A 24,714-nucleotide genomic window follows, 5' to 3' on the forward strand; every position below is an offset into this window, starting at 1 on the left:
ACAAAACTTGAAAACTTAAATTGCACAATAACAAAGATAGAGAAAAATAATGTATATTACTCATGTGATACAATAGATGGCAAAGCCCCACACCTATCGTGTGCTCATATGAAGGGAGCTTCAATGGGTTAATCCGAAATTGCTAAGACAGAGGCTGCATATGTTAGTAGAAGTTAGGGAGTAAACTCATAGGTGATGTAGTGTAGAGAAGTGGCTGGCCATGTATGCTAGTAAAAGTTAGGGAGTAGACTCATAGTGATGTGGCTGATGCTGTGTAGAGAAGTGGTTGGCCATGTATGACATGATTGCGTAGGTCCATGGTCATAGTCTCTGCCCTGACCATGGTAGACAAAGATAAACTAGGAATTGCAACATCATTCCTAGTTCATCTTTGTCACTGTCATAGTTCGTGCCACCGGCCACCCATAAAGATGGACTAGAAATTGCTACGCCATTTTGCCACCTCCCACGACCATCTCTGCTCATCTTAGGCCCTGCAATGTCAAGACAAGTAGGATAGGTATCCCAGAGTAAAGTCTATCTACTCTATATATGGACCGTTATGGGATAATGATATAATGTAGCATGTAGCCTATTCGATAGCGTGTAAACCCCATTTCAGGTTAAATATTATGAGAAAGTTGGCCATATCCATGTAGCATGTAGCCTATTCGATAGCGTGTTAACCCCATTTCAGGTTAACTATTATGAGAAAGTTGGCCATATGCTTCCTCACCTAGTTAACCCCATTTCGGGTTAACTATAAAACAACTTTATGAGAAAGTTGGCCATGTGCATGCTCACCTAGTTAAGTTATGAGTTTTGTGTGCCCAAGTGCGAATAAGGGCCAGATGTATATAAGCTATTTTCTCATAATGTAAAGATACAACCCCCCTTTGTGCCGATAGAGTTGGCTCCTTGTCAAGGAGGTGGTTAGCCAACTAAACTCCTTCCACACTCCATTGAAACCTCATTTACAAAGTCCCTTTTCCCTTTTCCGTTGTTCTCTAAGTGATGTGATTGAGAATTGGATAAGATATGGGTGGAGGATGAGAAAATGTAAAAAGATTTATGTTTTGATTGTTTGTTGTTTTGTAAATTCTATTTGTGTTTATTGGGAGTCCTAGAGGAAAGCCAACATGTTTTTTTAATTTAATTTGTTCTATTTATTCATGAGTTTGTAGGCTTTGCTATGTATTTTATGTTTTTCTAAAAATCTAAAAATTTATAAAAATAGGCGAATAATTGAGTCCATAGCATAATTACATTCTTCACATTAAGAGGGCCTAGTCTGTACCATTTTCATTTGGGTAAGGGAGACTTCATAAAATGCCAAATGTTTTTTTTTTAGCTTGATTTTTTTTTGGGGGGTTTTTGAACTTTTTCTTAAAAAAAGGCTCGCGTGCTTACGTTTATTCTCTTACGTCTCTTAGCTCATAGCTCACACTTTCTGGCCTCACGTCTTTTTTATATGAAATAGGCTCACATGGGTTAGGTGAGCTAGACTCACGTCATGCCTGGAAGGATAGCATTTGTTGGCTCACAACTAGTAGACTCACGCATGTTGGCTCATGCCTTGTGGGCTTATGGCTCACACACCTAGTTGGGCTCATGGATTTTTTAATGAAATAGTTCACCGATTTTGATTTTTTGAAATGGACACACTTGGGCATATGATTCCAAGTGGTGCAAGGGGCTCTAAGCCCTATGATAGCATTGGTGAGAAATTATTGGCTATTATTGGGTAAATAATAATGCTCTCCATTGTCACACTGGAACGCTTCCTTTGCTAAGGGGGTGAAGGTAGAGCTTTAATCATCTTGGAGGTGAGAAGAAGGTTGCCTACTCTATGGATCAATCACACAAGAGGAGAAACTCATGCAAGAGAGATTCTACAATCAAACCTATCTAAGCAAACCTTCTTCTCACCTTGGAGGTGAGAAGAAGGTTGCCTACTCTATGGATCAATCACACAAGAGGAGAAACTCATGCAAGAGAGATTCTACAATCAAACCGTTCATCGAGCAAGCAAGGTTTAGTAAAAGAGGGTAGGGAGAAGAGGGAGAGGTTAAAGTATTCTATTGCAATGTGTATTTCTCAACGTAAAAAAATGTCTTATATATAAATGGCTAGCATTCACACTTGGCTTAGCCACCATAACTTATATATAAATGGCTAATATTCACACTTGGCTTAGCCATAACTTAAAAATAGTCCTGGGCCCCTAGTTCTAGCCTTAAGCAAGTACGTACACAAAGTTGGTGACTTTCCTGTTTGGCATTAAGCTCGGGTTAAGGCCACTTTATAAACTCCAATGCTGTTTTACAAAAGTTGGCTTTTGTTTACAAGTGGGTAAGATGGTGAAGCATGAGTGAGTGAAACCATGTTAACATACAAAGTGGTTAACAACCATTCCCTCTTTTTTTGCATTTAAAAAAAAGTTGTTTTTATAAAGGTGGCTTTTATATTAAGAACACAAAAGGGAGAAGAGATACACAAGAGAAATAAAAAGGGAGAAGAGATACAGAACTACCAACTGATCCTTAAAGCCTAAATCCTGGCCAATACATCTTGGTATTCTTTATTCAAGATCCATAGCTAGATTGCAGATGTACGAGACCACTACGATGTTATTCCTTCGATCATTGCTTGAGTGTTTGCATAGATAGCTTCTCTTTTGTTGTTAAACCCTTCTTGTGCTTCCCGGACTTTGAGAATCTCTTTAGATTTGTTCAATAGCTTCTGGGCTGTGTGGGATGCGAAGGATACCTCTATGTCCTGAAGCATCTACACAAGATGGCCTTCTCTGAGACTCACGGCAAGATTGACTTTAATCTTACTAAAACCTTTAGCATTCCTACTGATCCACATTGCCCATAGATACTCAGATCTGATCAAATTCTCCCAGACTCATAGCAATATTGACTTTAACCTTATTGAAAACTTTAGCATTCCTATTGATCCACATTGCGCATAGATACTCAGATTTGAACAAATTCCATATGACTAATGATATTCCTTTAGATTCTCCTAAAAGAATTTCTTTTGAGTGTAACTCAAAGTCAAGTGGTGGTCTAATGTATTTATGGAGTAGCCTGAGGCCATTTTGGTTCCCCTCACATGTGATGAAGAGATCACTGATGGTTTCCTCCTCCCTTTTCCAACTTGTGGGCCTTAGCATAGAGCTTTGTGAAGAGTGAACCACAATAAACACCACTTTTTCAGGAGGATAATGGGAGCCCAGATTTGAAATTTCGTTGACTTCTATCCTAGAGGATGTGCCATCGATTGTTGTGGAGAGGGAAGGCATCAGCCTAGAGTTGGGGTGAAGTTCCCTCTCTTTGTTCTCACTGCGTATTCTCTACAATTCTCTTTCTCCAAGATTGCCTTGTGTGTTTCTTCTAGCACTAGAAAAATGGTGGAGAAATAATACTTATGTGTGTGTGTGTGTGTGGGATTTAACAAGAGCAATACGTTGTAGCCGAGAGTCCTTGCTGCCATTGGCAACAAGGTTTTGGAGGATTGGGAAATAATTCTTATGACATCATTAATTGCTAATTTTTCTATAGATAAAGCCACCGGTTTGATCGCGGTGGTGGTATGATTAGGGATGGTGATGATATTTTTACTTATCATCATGGTATAATCAATGAAGGTGTTGCTATGATTAGTAGTTGTTGCTCTCAAATAAAAAAAGTTATATAATTATTATCAATGCAAGTGAAAGTAATATGGGGGGCAATGATGATTAGCAAATCATGTATTTACTTCCCTATTGTGCCATCGCTTGATGTGGTTTGGAGAGCAATCGTTTGCTGATTAGCATAATTTAGTTTGTACTCCACAATTTCTTAAGCATTTGGAATTGCAACAATTCATATAGATTAATTAGTGCTAATTAATTTTATCCTCCACAATTTCTTAAGCATTTGGAATTGCAACAATTCACATAGATTAATTAGTCCTAATTAATTTTATTCTCCACAATTTCTTAAGCATTTGGAATTGCAAGAATTCACAGAGATTAATTAGTTACTAATTATTCTCCACAATTTCTTAAGTATTTGGAATTGCAGCAATTCACATAGATTAATTAGTACTAATCAATCTTATTCTCCACAATTAAGCAATGATAACAAGTGCGTGAAGTTCACTTAGATGGATTAACACTAATTAACTTTCTTCTCCACAACTAAGCAAATTAAGCAATTGTAAACAAGTGTAAAGTTTATAAAGATATATATAAAGCTTTTCTGAGAAGGTTTTTTCTTGCAGTAGGGCGATGTCTGCAGTGGCCACGCCAGGAGACGTGGGTTCCCTCACAGGCTCGCAGCAGGTTTGCTGTCTGGTTTCCCTTCGCCAGCCCCCACTGCCCAATGCCCAACGCTACAAGGCGCCTCACTTCTTCCAGGTGTGGTTTCACTCTCTTTCTGCACTTCCTTCTTGTACAACTTGTTCACTTTGCAGGACCAGGCCACAAGACACAGTGCCATTTTGTTTTTTCCGTTGGAGATACTACCTTCACATGCGTCTTGTACTGCCTCCGAATGCTCCACAGTGGCGGACCTTTGCTCTCAGGCATCCAGGCATCAGACCAGCTTGCAGCTGCCGTCTCCCAGACCACCTGCAAGCTGCTCTTCTCAGAAAATAGGGCTGCATTACCGACATCGAACCAGTTGGCTGTGGCTTTATATTGGTCTAGTTCACCTCCACCCGGTTGTACTGTGGTGGACCAGGTGCAAGCTGCTTGCCCAATGCTTCTCGAACTTCGAAGCTACAAGCTGCATGCAACAATTGCATTCCTGACATCCAGTTCATTTGCCCCTGCTATATCAGGTTTGAGTTCAACTCCGCTCGCTGAAAAGAGTTTGCAGGTCGTCCCTGAGATTGGGTCTGCTGCCTGAGATTCTGCACGACCAGGTGCTGCTTGGGCATGCCAAGGAAACTAACCACAAATCCAACATTTGCGGAGAGAAAGGATTGTTGTCGCATGTGACATTGTGCTTGTCTAGAGCAAAATATGATAGGGCACTGAGAAATGAAGTGGGGTTTCTCTGGAGAAGGGTACTGGATGATAAAGCCTTGTAGTCGAACTCAACCAGACATAGCCTTGGCCAATGAATTCAATGCAGTGATGCATCCCTGCAGCTGCATGAGCTTTATCAGTCTTATCTAGTCCATCCAAGTCCAAGTACTGCCACTTGCATCTGCACCATCATAGGATCCATTCATTCCACTTTGGACACAGTCTGCTTTGAGGGAAACAAAGCTTCTCGTGTGAGGTATTTACATCTAGCTCCTCTATTGTGTTTCTTAGAGTGGCAGAAAAATGTGTTGTGGGCTCAGATAAATGTGATGAAAATGAAAATGAAAATGAAGATCCTCTGGAACACATTTTCTGTTATGTGATGCTGGAACCTCTACCATGGAATATCACTGATGTTTCAGAACAACTTGTGATCGCATTCTTTGTATGTAAATTAGTTTGGTGACCGCCCTTGTGATGGATGGGGAGTTGAATGGGCAAGACTGCATATTCGTCTCTAATGCAAGCAGCTTGGACAAGGCTGTAGCCATATACCATCTGGGCAGTGATGTGTGTGAACGCACTTAGTAGCTAGGGCACTTTTTTTCCTCACTAGGAGGTTTTTTCTCCAGCATCTGAACATCCTCTTATTTCAGATTATTGGGTATTCTTATCACATTGTACTTGCACCACTCATAATCAAATGCAATCACTATCGAGTTGTGTGCTTCTCTCTCATGACTGTGCACTTGCTGAACTGTGTGTGTGGGTGTGTGCTCCTGCTGCTGCAAACCCTAGCCCAACATTTGGTATTAGAGCTTCGGTCAACATCCTGATTCTGGCTGCCACTTCAGTTCCCCTATGTGATCTCATCAATGTTGGCTAACTGCTCACAAAGGTCTTTTAACCTTCGTCATGTACTCATCCATAAAGTCTCCCTCATGCAACATGTCCAGCTGCTTCTTCAAATAGGCCACACGCGCCTCATTGTGCACTTGATAAAGTGCTGCAAGTGCATTCCAAGCCAAATTAGGTGTACGCACAAATGTGCGGTATAATGCTCCTTTTCACCGAAAGAGCAATCAGCACATGAGTTTAGGCATCTCGGGCATCCCACCTTTTCTGGTCCTGAGAAGGAGGTGCAAATGGTAGGCGAGACTCATCACGTGAGACAAGGCTCCACAAGCCTTTAGCAAATGCCTCATCATGTAAGCTCACAACAGGTAGTTAGTCTTGTTGAGCTTTTGCTCAGCTGTAAGCATACCAAATACATCATTGCCAGCCATTGTTCGTGCAAACAACTTCTCTAGCCCACACACTACAAGTGTCCAAATACACTGCAACCAAAATGCCTACTAAATGCAACCTGTATGGCTGGCCAGTAGCTCACTGAAAGAGCAAACACAAGGGAACACTGATTGTAATCTCATGACTGCAAGCAGCTCACTGCCAAAACAAAACAGAATAGTGTAGAGATAGAGAGCTCACAAGGGCTTCACTGCTGCACACATACACGACAGTTCCCTCATCATTTCCATTCTCAACACATTACCTGATTCGTATTAGGGTTTTGCCACCACACTCAGGTTATTGATGAAGGGCAATCCCAACACATTTTCTTTTGTGGTGTCCTTACCCTTGCAAGAGGAGCAATCTAGGGTTATCATGTCTGAAAGCATCTGGTACTAGTGGCTATAAGCCAAAGGGTCCCCTCTTCTGGTAAAGATGTTGACAAGGGTGACAGTGAGAAGCCCAAAAAGAAAGGAAAATGCAATTACTATTGGAAACCAGGTCATTACATCAATGAATGTAGGAAGTCCCTTGCAAAGGAGAAGGAGAATAAAGAATTAGGCATGGCTGTGGTGGTGGCTGATGCATCAGCACTAGGTGCTAAGAAGAAGGAATCTGCGAACTATGTAGAACGATTGGACTTTCAATTTGTGATGTAGTTTTTTTTTTCCTAGGGAAAAGATCCTTCAATTAGTTAAAGAAAAAACAGCCACAAAGGGCTAAGTACAACCTCAACGGGGGCTAGATACAAACTCGCCTCGTATAAGGGTGGGAAACAGGAAGAGATGCTTCTCCTCCGGCTGGCCACTCTGTGAGGAGAAGGCTATCTCATAAGAGGAGGGGGGGGGGGGAAACAACCACAGGTGGTTTGTAATGCCAAATGGGGTCCCCCATCCTCCTCATAAGTTATGACCACTCCAGTCTCGGTGGCCCAAGCAACAGTACCCCAAGTGATGATCCGGGTTGATGCTCTGTCCATAGCGAAGATGCAGAGAACTTGCTTCCAAATGTGCTGAGCCTTCGGACAATCCCAAAGGCAATGTCGCTGAGACTCCTGGGGGTGGCCGCCCCTCGGGCAAGTTGCTGACCGACCTCCAACTGCCAGCCAAGTATCGACTGCCAAACTCCTGTGTGCTATCAGCCAAAGAAAGAGAGTGATCTTCCTCGGCCGAAAGTTGTCCCAAAGCCTCTTCCAGAAATCTGAAAGAAAGCACTGTGATAGGCCCTGAGACTTCCAATGTGCTGTTGGTCGGTGTGCCATCTATCTCAGGCATCTGGATCCTGCCCAAGCCGCATTGTATATGCAAAGAAGGGGGCATCCAAAGTCTCCTCCCAATCCGTAGGATCATGCCAAGTCCTCTCTCCCGGGTCCCACTGTAGCCGCGTGAGAGGTTAGCACTCCCAAATCCATAGCCGCCATAGTCTCTCCCTGGCCACCTTGGCCGGCGCTGGATCTATGTGCCATTCGCATGCCCGAAAATCAATCACTCTCACCCTCTGCAAGGTGCAGCCTCTGAAATCCTCCAAGGGAAGCTCTGATCTCTCTAGTCTGCCATGGGATCCAATAGAAAAAGTGAGTAGATCACTGTCCTCATCTGCTCCGTGGACTGCCACGAGGATATCGTGTCTGGTAAACACGTATAGCCACAACGGAGGGGGTTGGGTCTGGAATAGGAGGCAGCCACTCCTAAGGAATAGCTGAGTCAATGTTGATGCTGAGCCTGTCTCTACCTGGATCCCTGTCAGGCCTCTCTCTTGCTCCTCCTGAGGTAACTGCCTGTGTGCAATCCGATCTCAGAGAGACCTGGCTGGTCCCATTCTCAAGGCGCCCCAGGATATATGTGGTCGGGCCCCTAGCATGTGGCCACTGGGTAAACGGATTAGGGGGTTCCAGACCAAAGGCTGCCGAAGCTGCTCCTCTAAGGCAACTGGAACAATCTATCTGAGGGCTGGCCTGAGATGATCCCAAGCACGAAGTAGACTGGCTGCGAATCTGTCCTAAAACCACAGGCTCGCATCTCTGTGAAGATCCATCTAGTACTTTGCGGCCACGGCCCCCCAAGCCTTGGAGTGCGGGCTGAAATCCGGGCCAAGAGGAAATCCTTCCAAGGCTCACCACCGGGTAGGAGTCCTCTGACAATCAATTTGCCTAGCAGGGCACAGCTCTGTATAGCGGGATTGATGAGGCCAAGCCCCCCTCTGCTACGTGGCTGAATGATCACTCTCATGCCACCTTTGTCCTTGTTGGCCTCCTAGCACTTCCGGCCCACAAGAAGTTCCGGATCAAACACTGTACCTGGCCAATACATGCCCAAGAAAAAGCCCAACACGAAGTGATGTACCACATGGTGGCAAGCAATACTTGGTTCGCCACCACCACTTTGCCTGCTAAGAATAGCCTCGCCGAGCTCCAGTATAAAAGCTTCTTCCAAATACTTAGAAGAAACAGAGCGAGTTGTTGCTCGGGAGAGATATCAATGCCAACTTGGCAACGGAGGTAGCGGATTGGAGTGCCCCTCGGGATCCACTGGATTCTGGAAAGTCTCAATTGGTCGCCAAGTCGGGGCGGGTGCCGACCCTACCCAAAAACCACACGACTTGTGCCAGTTAATCTGTGCTCTCGATGCACAACAGAAAATCTCGATCGCCTCCATGAATCTCTGGGGATTCCCAACATCTCCTGCAAGGTAGGCTACTGTGTTTGCAAACTCTGAGTCCAACAGCTCCTCTTGCGTTTGGAGGGGAAGGTGCAATCCTTGAAGTCCGATCTCTTGGGCGGAGAGAAAAGTACTCATGGTCTCGACGACAAATAGGAAGAGGCACAGTGGTAGAGGACAGCCTGTCGAACCGAGCGAGAAAGGGGGTCATCTGTCACCTCGGGCTCCCTGAATGAGAACCTGGCTGTGATGCTAAATAAAGTCTTGAGACTCCACGAATCCACTCCATGGGAAATCCCATCCGGCTCATTGTGCCCTCCAGAAGCTCCAATCCACCTTGTCATAAGCTCTCCCAAAGTCTAGGAGTAGCAGAATGTGGTCTTGCTGCTGCATCCTAGCCGAAGTTGTCGCCTCCCAAAAGGTAAAGATGTTGTCTAGAATGCTCCGATCCTGAACAAAACGAGTCTGAGTGTTGTGGATCAAGTCTAGGAGAGAAGGCTGAAGTCACCTGCTGATGGCCTTGGCCAAAATCTTATAGGCCGTCCCTAGAAGGGTGATGGGTCTCCACTGTCGGATCTCCAATCTATCACCACCCTCCTTGGGAATCAAATGTATCAAGCCCTCTGTGAGCCTCTTTGGCGGCATGGCACCTGTGAGCTTAATCTCATTGAAGGTAGCGCAAAGGCCACCTTCCGTGAGGTCCCAATTGTGAAGAAAGAAAGAGACCAGAAGCCCGTCCGCCCCCGGGCATTTGCCCTTTGGTAATGCTGTCATCGCCTCCGCCAGCTTCTTTGAAGTGAAAGGGGTCAATAAGAAAGGCCGAAGGAAGGAGGGAACCACCTCTCTTGCATGCTGCCAGACTCTCGCGTGCGTCCATCACGTGCGGAGATAATGGGGCACCAGTGAGAAGAATTCGGAAGAAATCCGTGGCGATGGCTCTCACATGTGGGAGAGAAACCTTTGAGGTGATCAAACAACTCATCTATCCTGGGAATAGGAAAGTTATTTTTTATTGTGATTGCATTCAATCCACGATAATCTCTGCAAGCGCATAGATCCATCTTTTTTCTTCACCAATAATATTGGTGAAGCCCAAGAAGACTTACTTGGTTAATAAAGCCTTGTTCTAAATATTCAGCCAACAGCTTTTGAACTTCTTGTCTTTCAGTTAAACTTACTCTATAAGGTGGCTTACTAATTGGCTTTGAATCCTTTAAAACTTCTATGGGATGATTTATCCCTCTATCCGTAGGTAAACCTTTTGGCAATGTTTCTATGGGATGATTTATCCCTCTATCTGGAGGTAAACCTTTTGGCAAGGTTTCCAAAAAAAACATCTTTAAATTCTTCTAATAAATTGTTCAAAGAAGAATTAACTACTTCACAAATACTTGAATCAAACTTTTCGCAATGGTTTTTAAATTGAGGCATTGCATAACAGAAAAAACATTTGTTCTATTCCATTATCTTGATGAAGCTTTTGGAGCTCAATATTACATATTAAAGGAGAAGATGGTACATTGTGCTCTCCTTGCAATGTAATAAATTTTCCTTTATGCTCAAATGTTAGTGTATTATGCAAATAGCTTCTCGAAAGTGTTTCTCCCAATGAAAATAACCATTCTCTCCCAAATTACATCTGCGGTCGACAGACGCATCACTTGAAAATCCAAAAGTGCTTCATACTCTTGAAATCTATCCCAACTTGGTTTACCACAACGTCCCACTCATCTTTATCATAACCATTGGCTAATGATACTATATACTTATGAGAGCTTGGGACTTGAGGCAACTTAAGTTTCTTAACCAATTTGTAATTTAAAAAGCTATGTGGCCGTATTATCTATGAGAATTGTAACTTTTTTATCTTTAATATTTCCATGCACTCGAACCAAATCATGTGGTCCAAATAATGGTGCCCACATAGATTTTACCACCATACAACAATGCTTTTCATCCAAAATGGTAAACCTCGACCAATTTATACTTAGGAGAATCTTTAAGTGTTAATTACCATTTCCAGTAAGTTCTTGTCCCTGGGACTTAGGACAATGCAATTTATCATGTCCCGGCTCAAGACAAGAGAAACAAAGTTTTTCTTTAACCGTTCTCTCAAAATCTTGCTTTTTTAGAAACTTACTAGGATTGGATTTTTGCTTTTTTGAAGGTTCATCGACACAATAGCTCCATCCTGGCCACGCAGCCTGTGAAAATACTCTCTCCTCTTGTGGGAGCGAGCTATCTCAAAGAAATCTCTAGCAACTTTGTCACCGGCCTGAGTCCAGAATGAAGCCCTGGCACAGTATCTGCACTCCACCCTCCTCTCCTCAATGGACCGATTCCGTGTGGGCAATAGCAATCTGACTCTCAATCCACGGGCTGTCTGGGGAACTCTCCTGAAGATGCTGTAAAGAGGCTAGGCCCCTCCTCAGACTCCTCTCTTGCTCCCGAAATCCCTCCAGTCTAGTCTGGGTTGCATCCTATAAGAAAACACTGATCTCCCCTAGGCCATCATCCAAAGTGCACGCTGCAGAGCCCGAGGAAAAGTCGAGTCCCGTCCATATCTGCTCGATCCGGCTGTAGATAAATGAGGCTGTCTGGAATCCTGGAGCTCGCATGCCTATCATGCCTCCATGGGTCCTCTAGGGAAAAAATAACTGGGGCATGATCCGAAAAGGTAGTGCCTGCCAATCCTCCTACGGCTGCAAGCCCACTCGTCGACGTAGAACCTGTCTAGCTGAGAGAGGTTGGGGCCAGTGCTCCTCCTATCTGATCGAGAGAAGCTAAGACTCCCAGGGCTACGCCCAAACTCTGGGAGATGCCAAGGGTCCTGTCCCCTAAGTATCAGTATCATCTCCTCCCAGGCAAAGTACTCTGCGCCTAAGATTGTGGCCGTGCCACCTCCAAGTCTGTCCTCTGTTGCCTTTATCATATTGAAGTCACCGCCCATGCACCAAAAATCAACCTGGGGCAGGGCCTGTCGAACAGTGCTCCAAAAGATAGCATTCAGGGCATAAATGTTGAGGAAGCCAACGCTATCCTCACCAATCAGAATGGTAACCCATTGAGTACGTCCTGGAACTATGACTCCTGAGCCTGTCACAAACGGTAGAAGCTACTCACTGACAGAGAGAGACACTCCTCCCTGCATCCCTGAAGGGCCGAAGGATTGAGACCAAAAAGTATGACGCCTGCCTGGTAAAATCTTCCCGTAGAGCAGCGGGTGTGCCCCTCAGTAAGGTGATGCTCTTGGAGGAAAAGAACGTCGATAGGTCCCCCCACCATAGCTCGTTGAAGCTCTCCTCTAAGGGCGCCACGTCTCTGAAAGCACTGAGGCCCCCCTAAACCCTGAATGTTCCATGAGACAATCCCTTGATGTACCTTTTGTTTCACATGTAGTACTTGTTGTACCTAAATATACAGCATTTGTACCTGCTGTGCATAGGTAATTTGTAAAATTTGGGGCTTTTTGTTAATTTCTGCTTAATTGCAAAATTGAAGCTGCAGGATACACAAAAATTTGGGGTTTTTGGATTTTTGTGCAATTAGCACACATTACAGCCCAATTGCATACAAAAATTTGGGGCTTTCCTGTTTAGGAGCCCCATTGCTGCCCCTTTACAGGTTTTTGGCACAAATTTGTTGTGTATAGTTAATTTGCAGACATTTTGTGGGTAATTCATTTGCACAGGATCAGCTGAGTTGCTTGGCACAGCACATTGGTGATTGGTAACTTGATTTTGAACTCTTATGCCATTGGCCATTTTGGCCTTCGACGACTTGACTTAGTACCCACTTCCTTACACAGAGCATGTATTAGAAAGAGTAGCAAAAGGAAAGATACCTACACTGGGGAAAGAGACCTTACACAAAGCATGTATTAGAAAGAGAAGCGTGGGGAAGGAGAACTGCTCATCAAGAGGATTTAAGAATCTCTCATTTAGGCACTTGAGGAAATAGTCAAAGTCCCTACCAGATTGATGTTCTCACCTCTTAAAGTAAGACTTATAGATGAAGTTCATGAGATTTTTGAAGAGCATCATGACTCCCATGCCAAACTCATCCATGAAAACTCCACCAAGGTGCCTTACCACATAGTACAAGTGGCCCTTTGGATTGAGGTCTGTCGGAGGTGGAGAAGTGGCTTTATCACTCCCACTCCCAAAACATCCACCTAGGCAAAACCCTCCCCCACTCCTACGTGAGGACCTTTTATAGGAACTACTACTACGCCTACACTTACGGAAACCTACGGTTGACAATCTCAAAGTTTTTGGTTGCCTTGCATATGCTCATGTGCCTTCACACCTTAGAGGCAAGTTAGATGAAAAGGTAGTCAAATGCATATTTGTGGGCTACAATAGTGGTAGCAAGGGATACCGTCTCTACAATCCATGTAGTCAAAGGATTTTTGAAAGTAGAGATGTTGTATTTGCTGAAAATTCAGCACAGCCACTTGCAGAGTTTAGCAAACACTTTGAAAATGGTCCACATGATATGTTTTGAGGGGCTGATCCCACAGGGCATAGATGGAACATCAGACCAACCGCAAGAAATGCATATTGGACAGCCTATGGGTGCTGAAAACCAGCCCCCAAATCAGCCTATTACTCCTCATGTTGTACAGGAAGTTGTTCAAGAAGAGCGGACAGCCAGGCAAGAAGCTAGAACAATGCCTCGTTGGTTGGTTTGTACTTTCAAGAGAGCAAAATTTCAGCTCCTCTATTTGGGAGGACACGGGTTGGCTCTAGAAGTGCTCAAGAACAGGCAAATGTATTATGCATGAGTACTATTTGTGACGTAGATGAGCCATATTCATTTGAAGAGAATGAGCATTGGATGGAAGCCATGCAATCAAAGATGGGTGCTATCAAGAGAATGAGCATTGGATGGAAGCCATGCAATCAAAGATGGGTGCTATCCAGAAGAACAACACTTGGGATTTGGTTGACTCGCCTTTAGGCAAGAAACCCATTGGCACAAAATGGGTGTACAAATTCAAACGGAAATTTGATGGTACTATTGAAATTTGATAGGTACAAGGCCCATCTTGTGGCCAAAGGTTATGCCCAACAAAAAGGCATAGACTATGATGAGACTTTTGCACCTACTTCTTGGCTTACGACTATTAGATGTGTTGTTGCATTGTATCATGGATGGAAAGTGCATCAATTGGATATAAACACAGCTTTTCTTAATAGGGACTTGCATGAAGAAGTTTATGTAAGTCAGCCTATTGGATTTGCGATGCATGGTCAAGAAGGCAAAGTGTGCATGTCATGATTGTGACTTAATCTATGTTAATTATCCCTAATTACTCTTAATCATTGAAGGGACACCAGTGAAGGTGTAACATGCAAAAGCTTCGAGGGAGATCGGTAACTTCAATGCTCAAAAATCAGCACATGTTTCACGACGAGAATGATGCACAAAATTGAAAATAGATGTGGAGAAAATAGAGAGAGAGAGAGGGAGAAGAGGACACAGTATTGGGTCCCGAATACCCTCTGTAGGGCCCCCACCACGAATGGTGTATTTGCTTTTATTAGAATGATGCAAAATCTGAAAAAAAAGACTAAACCTGAACCTTCTTGGTTGAGATAGATCTCTGCCCTTGACCTTCAATCCTTCACCCTTGCGTTAGCTTCTCCCGTGGCTGTCCTGGCCTTGAGTAGCTTCAACACCTTGTGAATTATGAGATGTTTGGACTGAATTATGCCTTGGGTTTATATACCCCTTCCTAGACTTGGTCGGCTGGTTATCTGGGATCGGTTTGCAAAAAAAAGATCCACAACAAGTGAAAATAGCATTTTAATGCTATTAAAGCCAACGTTTTTACATTGGCCCTTCAGACTTGGCCTGGCTGCCTTGTGGGCTGTTGTCCAGGCCTGTGCAGGTTGTTGGGCAGCCCTTGGGCATTGGCCGACTAGCTGCTAGGCAGCCCTTTGGCCTCGCCGCCCTGCTGGGCTGGCCCAAAGGCCGTGTTGGCTGCCTGGCCAGGCCCCTTGGGCTGGCTGACAGCCTGCCCAGCCCATACTAGGGCTGGTGGGCAAGTCTTGGGGCCTTCTTGGCCCCCTTGGGATGGCCCATAGCCTTCCCCAAATACACGACATCTGGTCGCAGACCAAATACACAGAGCAACTGACATCATTCCAGAGGGAGACTCACAGGGCGGACTAGCACCTGCTTCATGTGTAGGACAATGCACACCTGACCTTGGACGCATGTGCAAGACAATGCACACTTGACCTCAGACGCATGGAGTGGAACCCTGGCTGACTCGTCCCGGACTGGGCTCACATGGGACCAGTTTTCCACCCCAAGTCTTGCACCACCTTGTTCAGATATGTCTACGTGGCGTCCATGTTGGTCATGACCACTCCTTGTTAGTTTAGGTGTGAACACAGCTTACTCACGGGCACTTTTTCCCTGTGAACACAGGTTTTTTCCCGTGTGAACACACTTATGTGTGTTGGGCACCTTGCCCTAGGCTACTTTATGTACTCACATTGTACTTTCATTAATTATTGAGTACGTCTTTTCCAGCACTCTTGAGCTTCACTCGTTTTCTCTCTCTTGCAGCTGTGTGTAGGCTTCTCCCCCCATACCCAACATTGGTATTAGAGCTTGGCTAGGGTTAGCATTAGGGTTTGCCCCCCTGCTACCCGTCAAAGCTTTAGCTTATTGTCCATACACGCCCCTCCTTGAAGCGCCTGTACCTGCTGCCCGTTGATTGTACCTGCTGCTAGTCGACTGTACCAGCGTCGTTGACTGTACCAGCTGCGTCGTACAAGCGCCACCGTCGTGCGCCGCCCTACCCTTGCCTATTGTACCTGCTACCCGACTGCAGCCGCCCCACTGTACCTGTGCCGCCCGTCTGTACGTGTTGTTTGTTGCCCCAGATCTGCGTCGCCTACACTTCGCAACCCCAGATCTGCTCCGCCCTGCACTTCGCCGCCTTAGATCTGCGCTGCTGCCGACTGTACCTATTGCCCGTACTGTTGCCTCATGCCTGTACTGCTGCCCACTACAACCTCAGTAATTTTCTTACTGATTTTTTTTGCAATTTCTTAAAAATTCAGAAATTGCTAGAAAATGAGCAAATTAATTGCAGTATTTTTGGGGCTTTTCACCATTGAGCCTACAATTGCAACATTTGCACACATTGGCATTGATTTCAGCAGATTTGGTGCGTAATTGCACTAGAAATTTGGGGATTTTGTAGAAATTGGTACTATTTTCAGGCAATTGTGGGTATTGCAGGCACATTTGGTTGGCATTGGAGCATTTCCTCCTATTTTTTTGGGAGTTATAGCATAATTGCAGCATTACTACTTGTTTGAACACAGTTGTGACCACCATGTCTGGGAATACTGGTGATTTATTTGGTATGCTTTCCGTTGAGGATAAGTTGGATGGCACCAACTATCCTATGTGGGCATACATGATGAAACATGTACTTGTTGCAAAGAATTTGTGGGTTTATGTATCAGGGGATGATGTTAGGCCCATTGCTCTTGCACGAGCAGCAAGTACTTCAGGAACCATGGATGCAGGTGATGATGTATCTTCAGGTGGTGCTACATCTTCTACACCTTTGCCACCCACTCCAGAACAGCTCAGATGGGATGCCAAGGATGCTCAGGCACATGCTTTGATTGCCCTCTCATGTAGAAGGCAGGTTATACCGCACATTCGTTCATGCACCTCTTCTAAGGGTGCATGGGATGTACTTGCTTCTTTGTATCAGGTTTGCAATGATCCGTGTTGCCTATCTTCACAAGAAGATTGAGTCTGAGCATATGGATGAGGGTGACTCAATGGACAAGTTCCTTACCTGTATCAAGGATTTGCGAGAGCAGCACATCAATATTGATGAGGTCATTCCAGATGGTTCACTTGTATCTACAGTGCTTCAGGGTTTGCCAGAATCCTATCAGGGTTTTGCTACTACTCTTCATCTACTCATGAAGGGTAATCCAAACTTGTATACCTTTGATGAGTTGGTGACTCTCTTACTCTGCAGGAGGAGCAGTCTCGTTCTAATAGGACCACTATGCTTTCTGCTGATCAAGCATTTGGTACCTTTGATCGAAACAAAGGTAAATCTTGGGCTTCATCTAGTGGTTGAATGGGAGAATTAGGGTTAGGTTTTCATGTGGGAGACATACACAGAGAAGGGAGAGAGAGAGAGAGAGAGAGAGAGAGAGTTGTGGGGATAAGTCAACTCATGATATGAGTGTGTGACTCCCCTATCACACATGTATATTGCACTAGTACACATAGTGCACTTAGTACATTAAAAGTACTAAGTGTACTATGTACTATAACTTATGGGCTTGTACACACTACAAGGGTGGGCATAATGCCTTTACCCCAACAACCTCCCACTTAAAGGCAAAGTGCCCTTAAATGAAGGAAAAGAAAAAATCAGCATGTACATGATAATATACAAGGCCATATCAAGGCTGAAACTGGCCTCATCCAATGCCCATCAAGTGTCTGCAATGAGCAAACCGCTCTGGAGGCAAACTCTTTGTCAACAGATCAGCCGGGTTGTCATCCGTATGAATCTTGACAAGCTGAATTTGCTTGTTCTCTATCACCTCTCTGATGAAGTGATACTTCACATCCACATGCTTCGTCTTTGCATGAAAGATAGGGTTGTCTGGTCTGCGATTGCTCGCATCATCTGCTGGAACATGTCTTGTACACTCAAGCCGGGTGCCCTAGCTGGGCTGCCTGGTGCACTCTGGTCCCATGGTTCTGGTTCTCTCTCGTCGCCGAAGTTTGCCATAGCGGGAAAATGCAGTTCCTTTCCGGAACGCAATCTGACCATCCACTATCTGTGTGGGAGACTTCCGGAGGCTTCCGGAGGCTAAAAACCAACCGTCCTTCGAGGGACAGGAGTCACTCTGAAAGGGGTAGTCCACCGGCGTCTAAAAACCAACCACACGAGCGAAAAAATTTTCTGGTTTTCTTTGCTGAATCTTCGTCCGTGAAGTAGGCTCTGATACCACTGTAATACGCGGAAGCTCTGGGTAGTCTTCTTTCAGCCCTAAACACTCTTGAAGACCTTCTGATGCAAAAACGCACCATGATGCAAAAACGCAGGTAGAGAGAGAGTAGAGAGAGAGTGAGAAGTGCTGGAATTTCAGTATATACTATGTACAAAAAAGGTACAGATCTTTGCAGCCATGGGCTGCCTTCATAAAAAGGTTCCTAACCCTAAATTCTGTCCCCTATGGGACCTCTAAGTGACCCACACCCCTAGTGGGTGGAATGAATACAACATAGAGCAAAGGTGCCCTTTTATAGGCCTTGGAGCTTGTGGGGAACTGGCCGACTGCTGGTCGGCCAGTTGTTAAGTCATAAAATCAATTTAAATGCTGCCGACTGTCTTCTGGATGCGCCTGCTGCCAGCACCTTCAGTCCTGCAGCCGACCGCCTTTTGGTACTGCTGATGTCAGCCTCCATGCAGCCGACAGCCCTTCTGATCCATGCTTTGCTACAAGTCCTGCTCCATGTCCATCTTCTACTGGTTCATAGTCTTTATCTGCTTGCCTCTTCTGGATCTAGCCCTGGAAATGTCCATGGCATCTGTGATGCACATGACAGTATGAATCTTGACAAGCTGAATTTGCTTGTTCTCTATCACCTCTCTGATGAAGTGATACTTCACATCCACATGCTTCGTCTTTGCATGAAAGATAGGGTTCTTTGCCAACTGGATGGCACTCTGACTGTCACAATGCAACAATGGAATATCCCCTGTATAGCCCAAATCAACCACTAGCCGAGATAGCCATAATGCCTCCTTGCAAGCCTCTGTGGCTGCAATATACTCAGCCTCTGTAGTAGATAAGGCAGTGCACTTCTGCATCCTGGATATCCATGACACAGCACCTCCTGTGAATGTAAACACATAACCGGTAGTAGACTTCCGGTTATCTGGATGACCGGCATAATCCGAATCCGTGTAACCATGCACTAATGCATCCTGTTTGCCAAAGCAAATGCACATATCCTGTGTGCCCTTCAGGTATCTCATGACACCTTTCACTGCTTCCCAATGCTTCTTGCCAGGTTTAGCCATGTATCTAGAAACTACTCCCACTGCAAATGCAATGTCCGGCCTAGTAGCAACCATGGCATACATGAGACTGCCACAAGCTGAAGCATACGGAATCTTGGCCATGTCAGCCCTGCCACTGTCTGACTGTGGGCTGTCCATAGCACTGAGTTTCACATATGGAGGCAAAGGAGTACTAGTCTTCTTCCCCCCGTCCATATTGAACCTCTGCAAAACTTTGCCAATGTATTCCTTCTGAGACAAATACAACACACGCTGATTTCTGTCCCGAAGTATCCGCATACCCAAAATGTGATTTGCATCACCCAAATCCTTCATATCAAAGGTTTCATGCAGCCTCTTTTTCAAGGCATCCATCTCTTCACGAGATTTTCCAGCAATCAACATATCATCAACATACATGATGAGAATCAATAGACTGCCATCCAAAGCTTTCTTGGTGTATAAGTAGTGATCTATGTCACTTCTCCTGAAATCCTGAGATTTCATGAATGTATCAAATTTATGATACCATTCCCTTGGTGCCTGTTTGAGCCCATAAAGACTCTTTTTCAGCTTGCATACAAGCTTCTCCTTTCCATTCACTGCATAACCCTCTGGCTGTTGCATATATATCTCTTCATGGAGATCACCGTGAAGAAAAGCAGTCTTCACATCCATCTGAATCAAATCCAGATCATCATGAGCAACCAAAGCTAATACAGCTCTAAGTGTGGTCATTTTGACCACTGGAGAGAAGATCTCATCAAAGTTCACACCATATTCCTGCTTGAAGCCCTTAGCCACTAACCTGGCTTTGTATCTTGGCTTTGCATCAGGTGCAACTTTGAGCCTGTATACCCACTTGCATGGCAAAACCTTCTTGCCTGTAGGCAAATGCACCAACTTCCATGTTCCATTTTTGTGCAGAGAATCCATCTTTGACTTCATAGCACGCTCCCAAAGAGCCTTGTCTGCCCTCTGTAAAGCCTCCTTATAACATGAGGGCTCCCCACAGTCAGTGAGCATCAAGTAGTCAACCCCTGGAACAAACCTGTCAGGGGCTCTGGAGGGTCTTGTGGACCTCCGTACCCAATGACCATCATTTGCAGGTTGCTGTCCAGCCTGCATATCACCTATTGGTGGCTCCTGTTCCATGCCATAAGGTTGAAAAATCATACCCGATATCTCCTCTAACTGTGGTATATCCATAGGGATATCTTCTGCCATCTCTTGCTGTCCATGTGGACCATTTTCAGCACCATTTAAGGGCTGGTTTTGATGCTGTAATGGCTGATTTACAGCCCTTGGATGTTGTCCATGATGTCCATCATCATCAAAGATGACTCTGCCATGCTCCTGTTGCCTTGCAGGCTCCTTATACATGCATGTTTCATAAAAAATGACATCATTGCTGCGTATAATCTTTCCATTCACGGGATCCCAAAGTCTATACCCCATTTCACCTCTGTCACCATATCCTAGGAATATGCATTTGTGAGACTCAGGATCAAGTTTGGTGCGCATTTCCCTGCGTATGTGCACGTACGCAACGCAACCAAACACTCTCAAGTGCTTGTATGACGGAGGCTTCCCTGTCCATACTTCTTCTGGCACTTTCCCACCAAGCCTCGTGTTAGGTGACCTATTTATAAGATGAACGGCTGTCATAACAGCTTCAGCCCAAAAACCATGAGGTAATGCAGCATGTGACAACATAGAACGGACCTTCTCCTGAATGGTCCTGTTCATCCTCTCTGCTGTCCCGTTTTGTGGAGGATCATAAGGAGTAGAGAGCTCCCTCTTGATGCCTTTAGCATCACAAAAGTCCTGAAATTGTTTGGACATATACTCTCCACCATTGTCGGAACGCAAAGCCTTCAGTGTTTTGCCAGTTTGATTCTCAACAAGAGCAACAAACTTCTCAAACACTGAGAATGTATCACTCTTCAAACGAAGAGGATAAACCCACACCTTGCGTGTGGCATCATCAATAAAAGACACAAAGTATTTTGCCCCTCCCAAAGAAAGCTGAGGCATCTCACATACATCTGTATGCACAAGCTCTAACTGAGTATCTTTCTGTCCAAGAGCTTTCTTGTGGGGGCACTGGAGTTGCCTGCCATATATACAATGCTCACAAAACTGAAAACTTGAAAACTTTAGCGAAGGCAAGTAACCAAAACGAGACAATTGCTCCATTCCTTTGACACTCATGTGTCCCAACCGGCTATGCCACATAGAGATTTCCGGCAGCTCGGTTGCATTTACATTAGCATGGTGACAAACACCTGCATGCATGAAGTAAAGAGTGTCCACCTTAGAGCCTCTGGCAACAACCAACGAGCCCTTACTAATCTTCCACTTTCCACGACCAAATGTGGTAACATAATCAGCATCATCAAGCTGTCGAGTAGAAAGCAGGTTCTTCTTGATCTCAGGCACATGCTTGACATCATGCAACATAAGCTGTGAGCCATCTGAAAACACAAGCCTCACATCACCTCTGCCAAGAATCTTGCATGCATGGTTGTCACCCAAATAAACTACTCCTTCATTGCCAGCAGTATACCTGACAAACAAGTCTCTGCAACCTGTGACATGAAAGGAGGCACCTGAATCAATGATCCATGAGTGCATACCATGACCATCTCCTGTAAGAAGTGAATGGGCATCAAGTGAAGACGTGAATAGGACTTCATCCTCACTGTCACCTGCATGTGACACATTGACTTCTTCAATCTTGACTCCACTTTTGCCCTTTGGCTTTGCATCTTTGGCTTCATCTTTGTCTTTGTCTTTGCCTTTTCCCTTTTCCTTTTGATCATTCTTCCATTTGTAGCATTGCTTTTTGAAGTGTCCCTTCTTGCCACAATAATGGCATTCCAAGTCCTTTTTGGAGCGGGACTTGCTCCTTCCCCGTTCTTGGCTTTTACCCCTTTGCTGGGATCTCCCACGTGCATTCATTGCATTGGACTTTCCAACATAGTTGTTTTTCCTGTTCATCTCCTCTTGAAGGAGAGCACCCTCAACATCTGTATATGACAGCATAGCATTTGAATTGCTAGTGGCTGTCCTGAATGTGTCCCAACTCTCTGGCAAAGTGCATAAGAGAAAGGTGGCTTTGAACTCATCGTCCATTGCCAACTTTTGATTTATAACTTGGCTGACAATACCATTAAACTCATTTAGATGGGCTGCCATAGATGCCCCTTCCTTCATATGAAGACCTATGAGTTTCTTCAACCAATACACTTTGCTTGAGGCATTTTGCTGGGCATACAAGTCCTGCAATCTCTGCCACATTCCCCAAGCTGTCTTCTCTTCACGAATGCTGAAAAGTAAAGAGTCTGACACAGACAACATGATAGTAGATCTTGCCAGCTCATCCATATCTTCCCACTCTTCAGCAGTAAGAGAAGCGGGCATTACACCCCTTTCTTTGATAGGCTTGTGCTGCTTCTTCTGGAGCAACACATTATAGCACTGGGTTTGCCAAATATCATAGTTATGTGAGCCTTCAAGCTTCTTGATGTGAAGCAATGAAGAGCTCTCACCTGTGGTTGCCATAGCAATATGCAATCTGTCACAGTCAATGCCTGACTCCCCTGCAAGATGTGCAAACACTGCACCAAAAGCACACAAAGTGCTCACAGTTGTTCTCCCAAAGTTTATCTCCCACTGCGGAAGCAAGAATGCAACTTTTCTCCCACTGTATGTGATGAAATCACCAAAATCTGGTTGCTGCAGATTTAGGACAGCACCTTAAATGTGCTCTGTTCCCCTTCCAAAGTACTGTACAGCAGTACTAAGTGCTCACCAATGATGTACCAAACCTGTACTGGCAAGTACAGCAGCTGAAATTGAGATTTTTGCTCACTCAAATCAATGTGCAGCCATGCCAAAACTTGTACAAAGCTGTACCAAATCTGTACCAGCAAGTACAGCAGCAATAAATGCTCTCTTGGCTGTCCAAATGAGTGAAAATCAGACTTTTACAGTCCCGAACACTGCATACAACAGTCCCGAACAGAAATTGGGCAAAAGCCCCTTGACTGCAAGCTGATTTCTGAGGATTCAAGGCGTAAAAGTCTTGCCTGCTGCTTTGCCAAGCTCAACAAGCATAAAATCTTGAAAAACCCCTTGATTTAAGATCAATTTCTGATCATACATGGTACATTAACGCACATGAAGGCATCCAGAGTCTTCACAGTGCTTCCCCCTGGCCACATATACATCCAGTACATAAAAGCCCCTTGATTTACAGGCACATTGAGTGCTTGACAGGCATCAACACATTGCCCAAAGCATCAAATGCGAGTGCCTGCATGCAAATCGACCCAATCGGCACAAAAGCCCTTTGATTTGCACTGCGATTTCCAGCAATTTTGGCCTGAATGTGAGATTGCTCACATCATACAGCATGTATGAATGCCCAAGTGCACAATTACATCAAAAGCCCCAAATTTCGACATCCAATTTCCTGCAAATTGATCCTGATTGTGACCAATGTCACCCAATTTTGCCAATTTCGCTCAAAATTTGAGCAATTTGGCACCTGTACCTGCGCAATTGATTGAATTGATAAGAAATTCCCAAAGAATTGAAGCAAATACTTCTTAATTTTTGAATTTCTCTGAGATTTGTTGACTGAATTTTGTTGTTGCAGGAGAGGGGGGGGGGCACGTCTGATGCTGATGCTGATGCTGATGCTGATGCTGATGCTGATGCTGATGCTGATGCTGATGCTGATGCTGATGCTGATGCTGATGCTGATGCTGATGCTGATGCTGATGCTGATGCTGATGCTGATGCTGATGCTGATGCTGATGCTGATGCTGATGCTGATGCTGATGCTGATGCTGATGCTGATGCTGATGCTGATGCTGATGCTGATGCTGATGCTGATGCTGATGCTGATGCTGATGCTGATGCTGATGCTGATGCTGTTGTACGGATACGCCTGGCTCCTGCTGCTTTGCAAGCGCTGGCTGCGCTTGGTGTTGCTTCTGCTGCTGCGGGCGCTGTAGGCGCCTGGCTGCGCCTGGTTGGCTGGGCAACCTTGAACTGCACAAGGGACGAGCTTGGTGGCAGAGAGCAAGTGGCGACGCGAGAGAAGGGGCGGTAGGCTTTGATGGGCCACCACTCGAATCCGGATACCACGCCGATGCCCCCCTGGAGGATTTCGACGAATTGGGTTGTGATTTCGGAGACAAACGACGAAGGCTTCTCGGCCACGCACGCCACCGTATGGAGGTTTGGGCGCAAATGTAAACTCCGCTCGGTGGTTTTACGCCGTCTAACGCCCAACTCGTTTGCTGCAAGCGCACGAGCGGTGACTTCCTGCCTCGCTTCTTTATTACGCCTTGTGGCCAGAAAGTTCCTCTGCTCGTGCCAAGCTCAAGGCTCCATAGCCGAGCTTCTTCTTTGCGATGAAGATGACTCCGCACACCCGCACACACACGGACACAACCGTGGCTCTGATACCAGTTGAAGGGGAGAATTAGGGTTAGGTTTTCATGTGGGAGACATACACAGAGAAGGGAGAGAGAGAGAGAGAGAGAGAGTTGTGGGGATAAGTCAACTCATGATATGAGTGTGTGACTCCCCTATCACACATGTATATTGCACTAGTACACATAGTGCACTTAGTACATTAAAAGTACTAA

At 45.1% G+C, this 24,714-nt stretch overlaps 1 protein-coding gene across 4 annotated transcripts in view; it reads left to right on the top strand.

Moving 5' to 3' along the window:
• The first annotated feature begins 4,241 nt into the window (after positions 1–4,241).
• The window catches only part of LOC147637771 (tetratricopeptide repeat domain-containing protein PYG7, chloroplastic-like), a 53,830-nt gene continuing 33,357 nt past the window's right edge, over positions 4,242–24,714 (top strand). For 2 of the 4 annotated variants that reach the window (XM_086799590.1, XM_086799592.1), the window contains exon 1: positions 4,242–4,411. In XM_086799590.1, coding sequence (XP_086655716.1) covers positions 4,283–4,411 — 129 coding nt within the window. In that variant the 5' untranslated portion in view covers positions 4,242–4,282. The remainder of the gene's footprint in view (positions 4,412–24,714) is intronic. The other 2 variants (XM_086799591.1, XM_086799594.1) reach the window with 1 other exon arrangement.

This window comes from Cibotium barometz, chromosome 6 (genome assembly GCF_041138505.1).
Source record: "Cibotium barometz isolate CiBa-2024 chromosome 6, ASM4113850v1, whole genome shotgun sequence".
In the NCBI taxonomy this organism is placed as follows: domain Eukaryota; kingdom Viridiplantae; phylum Streptophyta; class Polypodiopsida; order Cyatheales; family Cibotiaceae; genus Cibotium; species Cibotium barometz.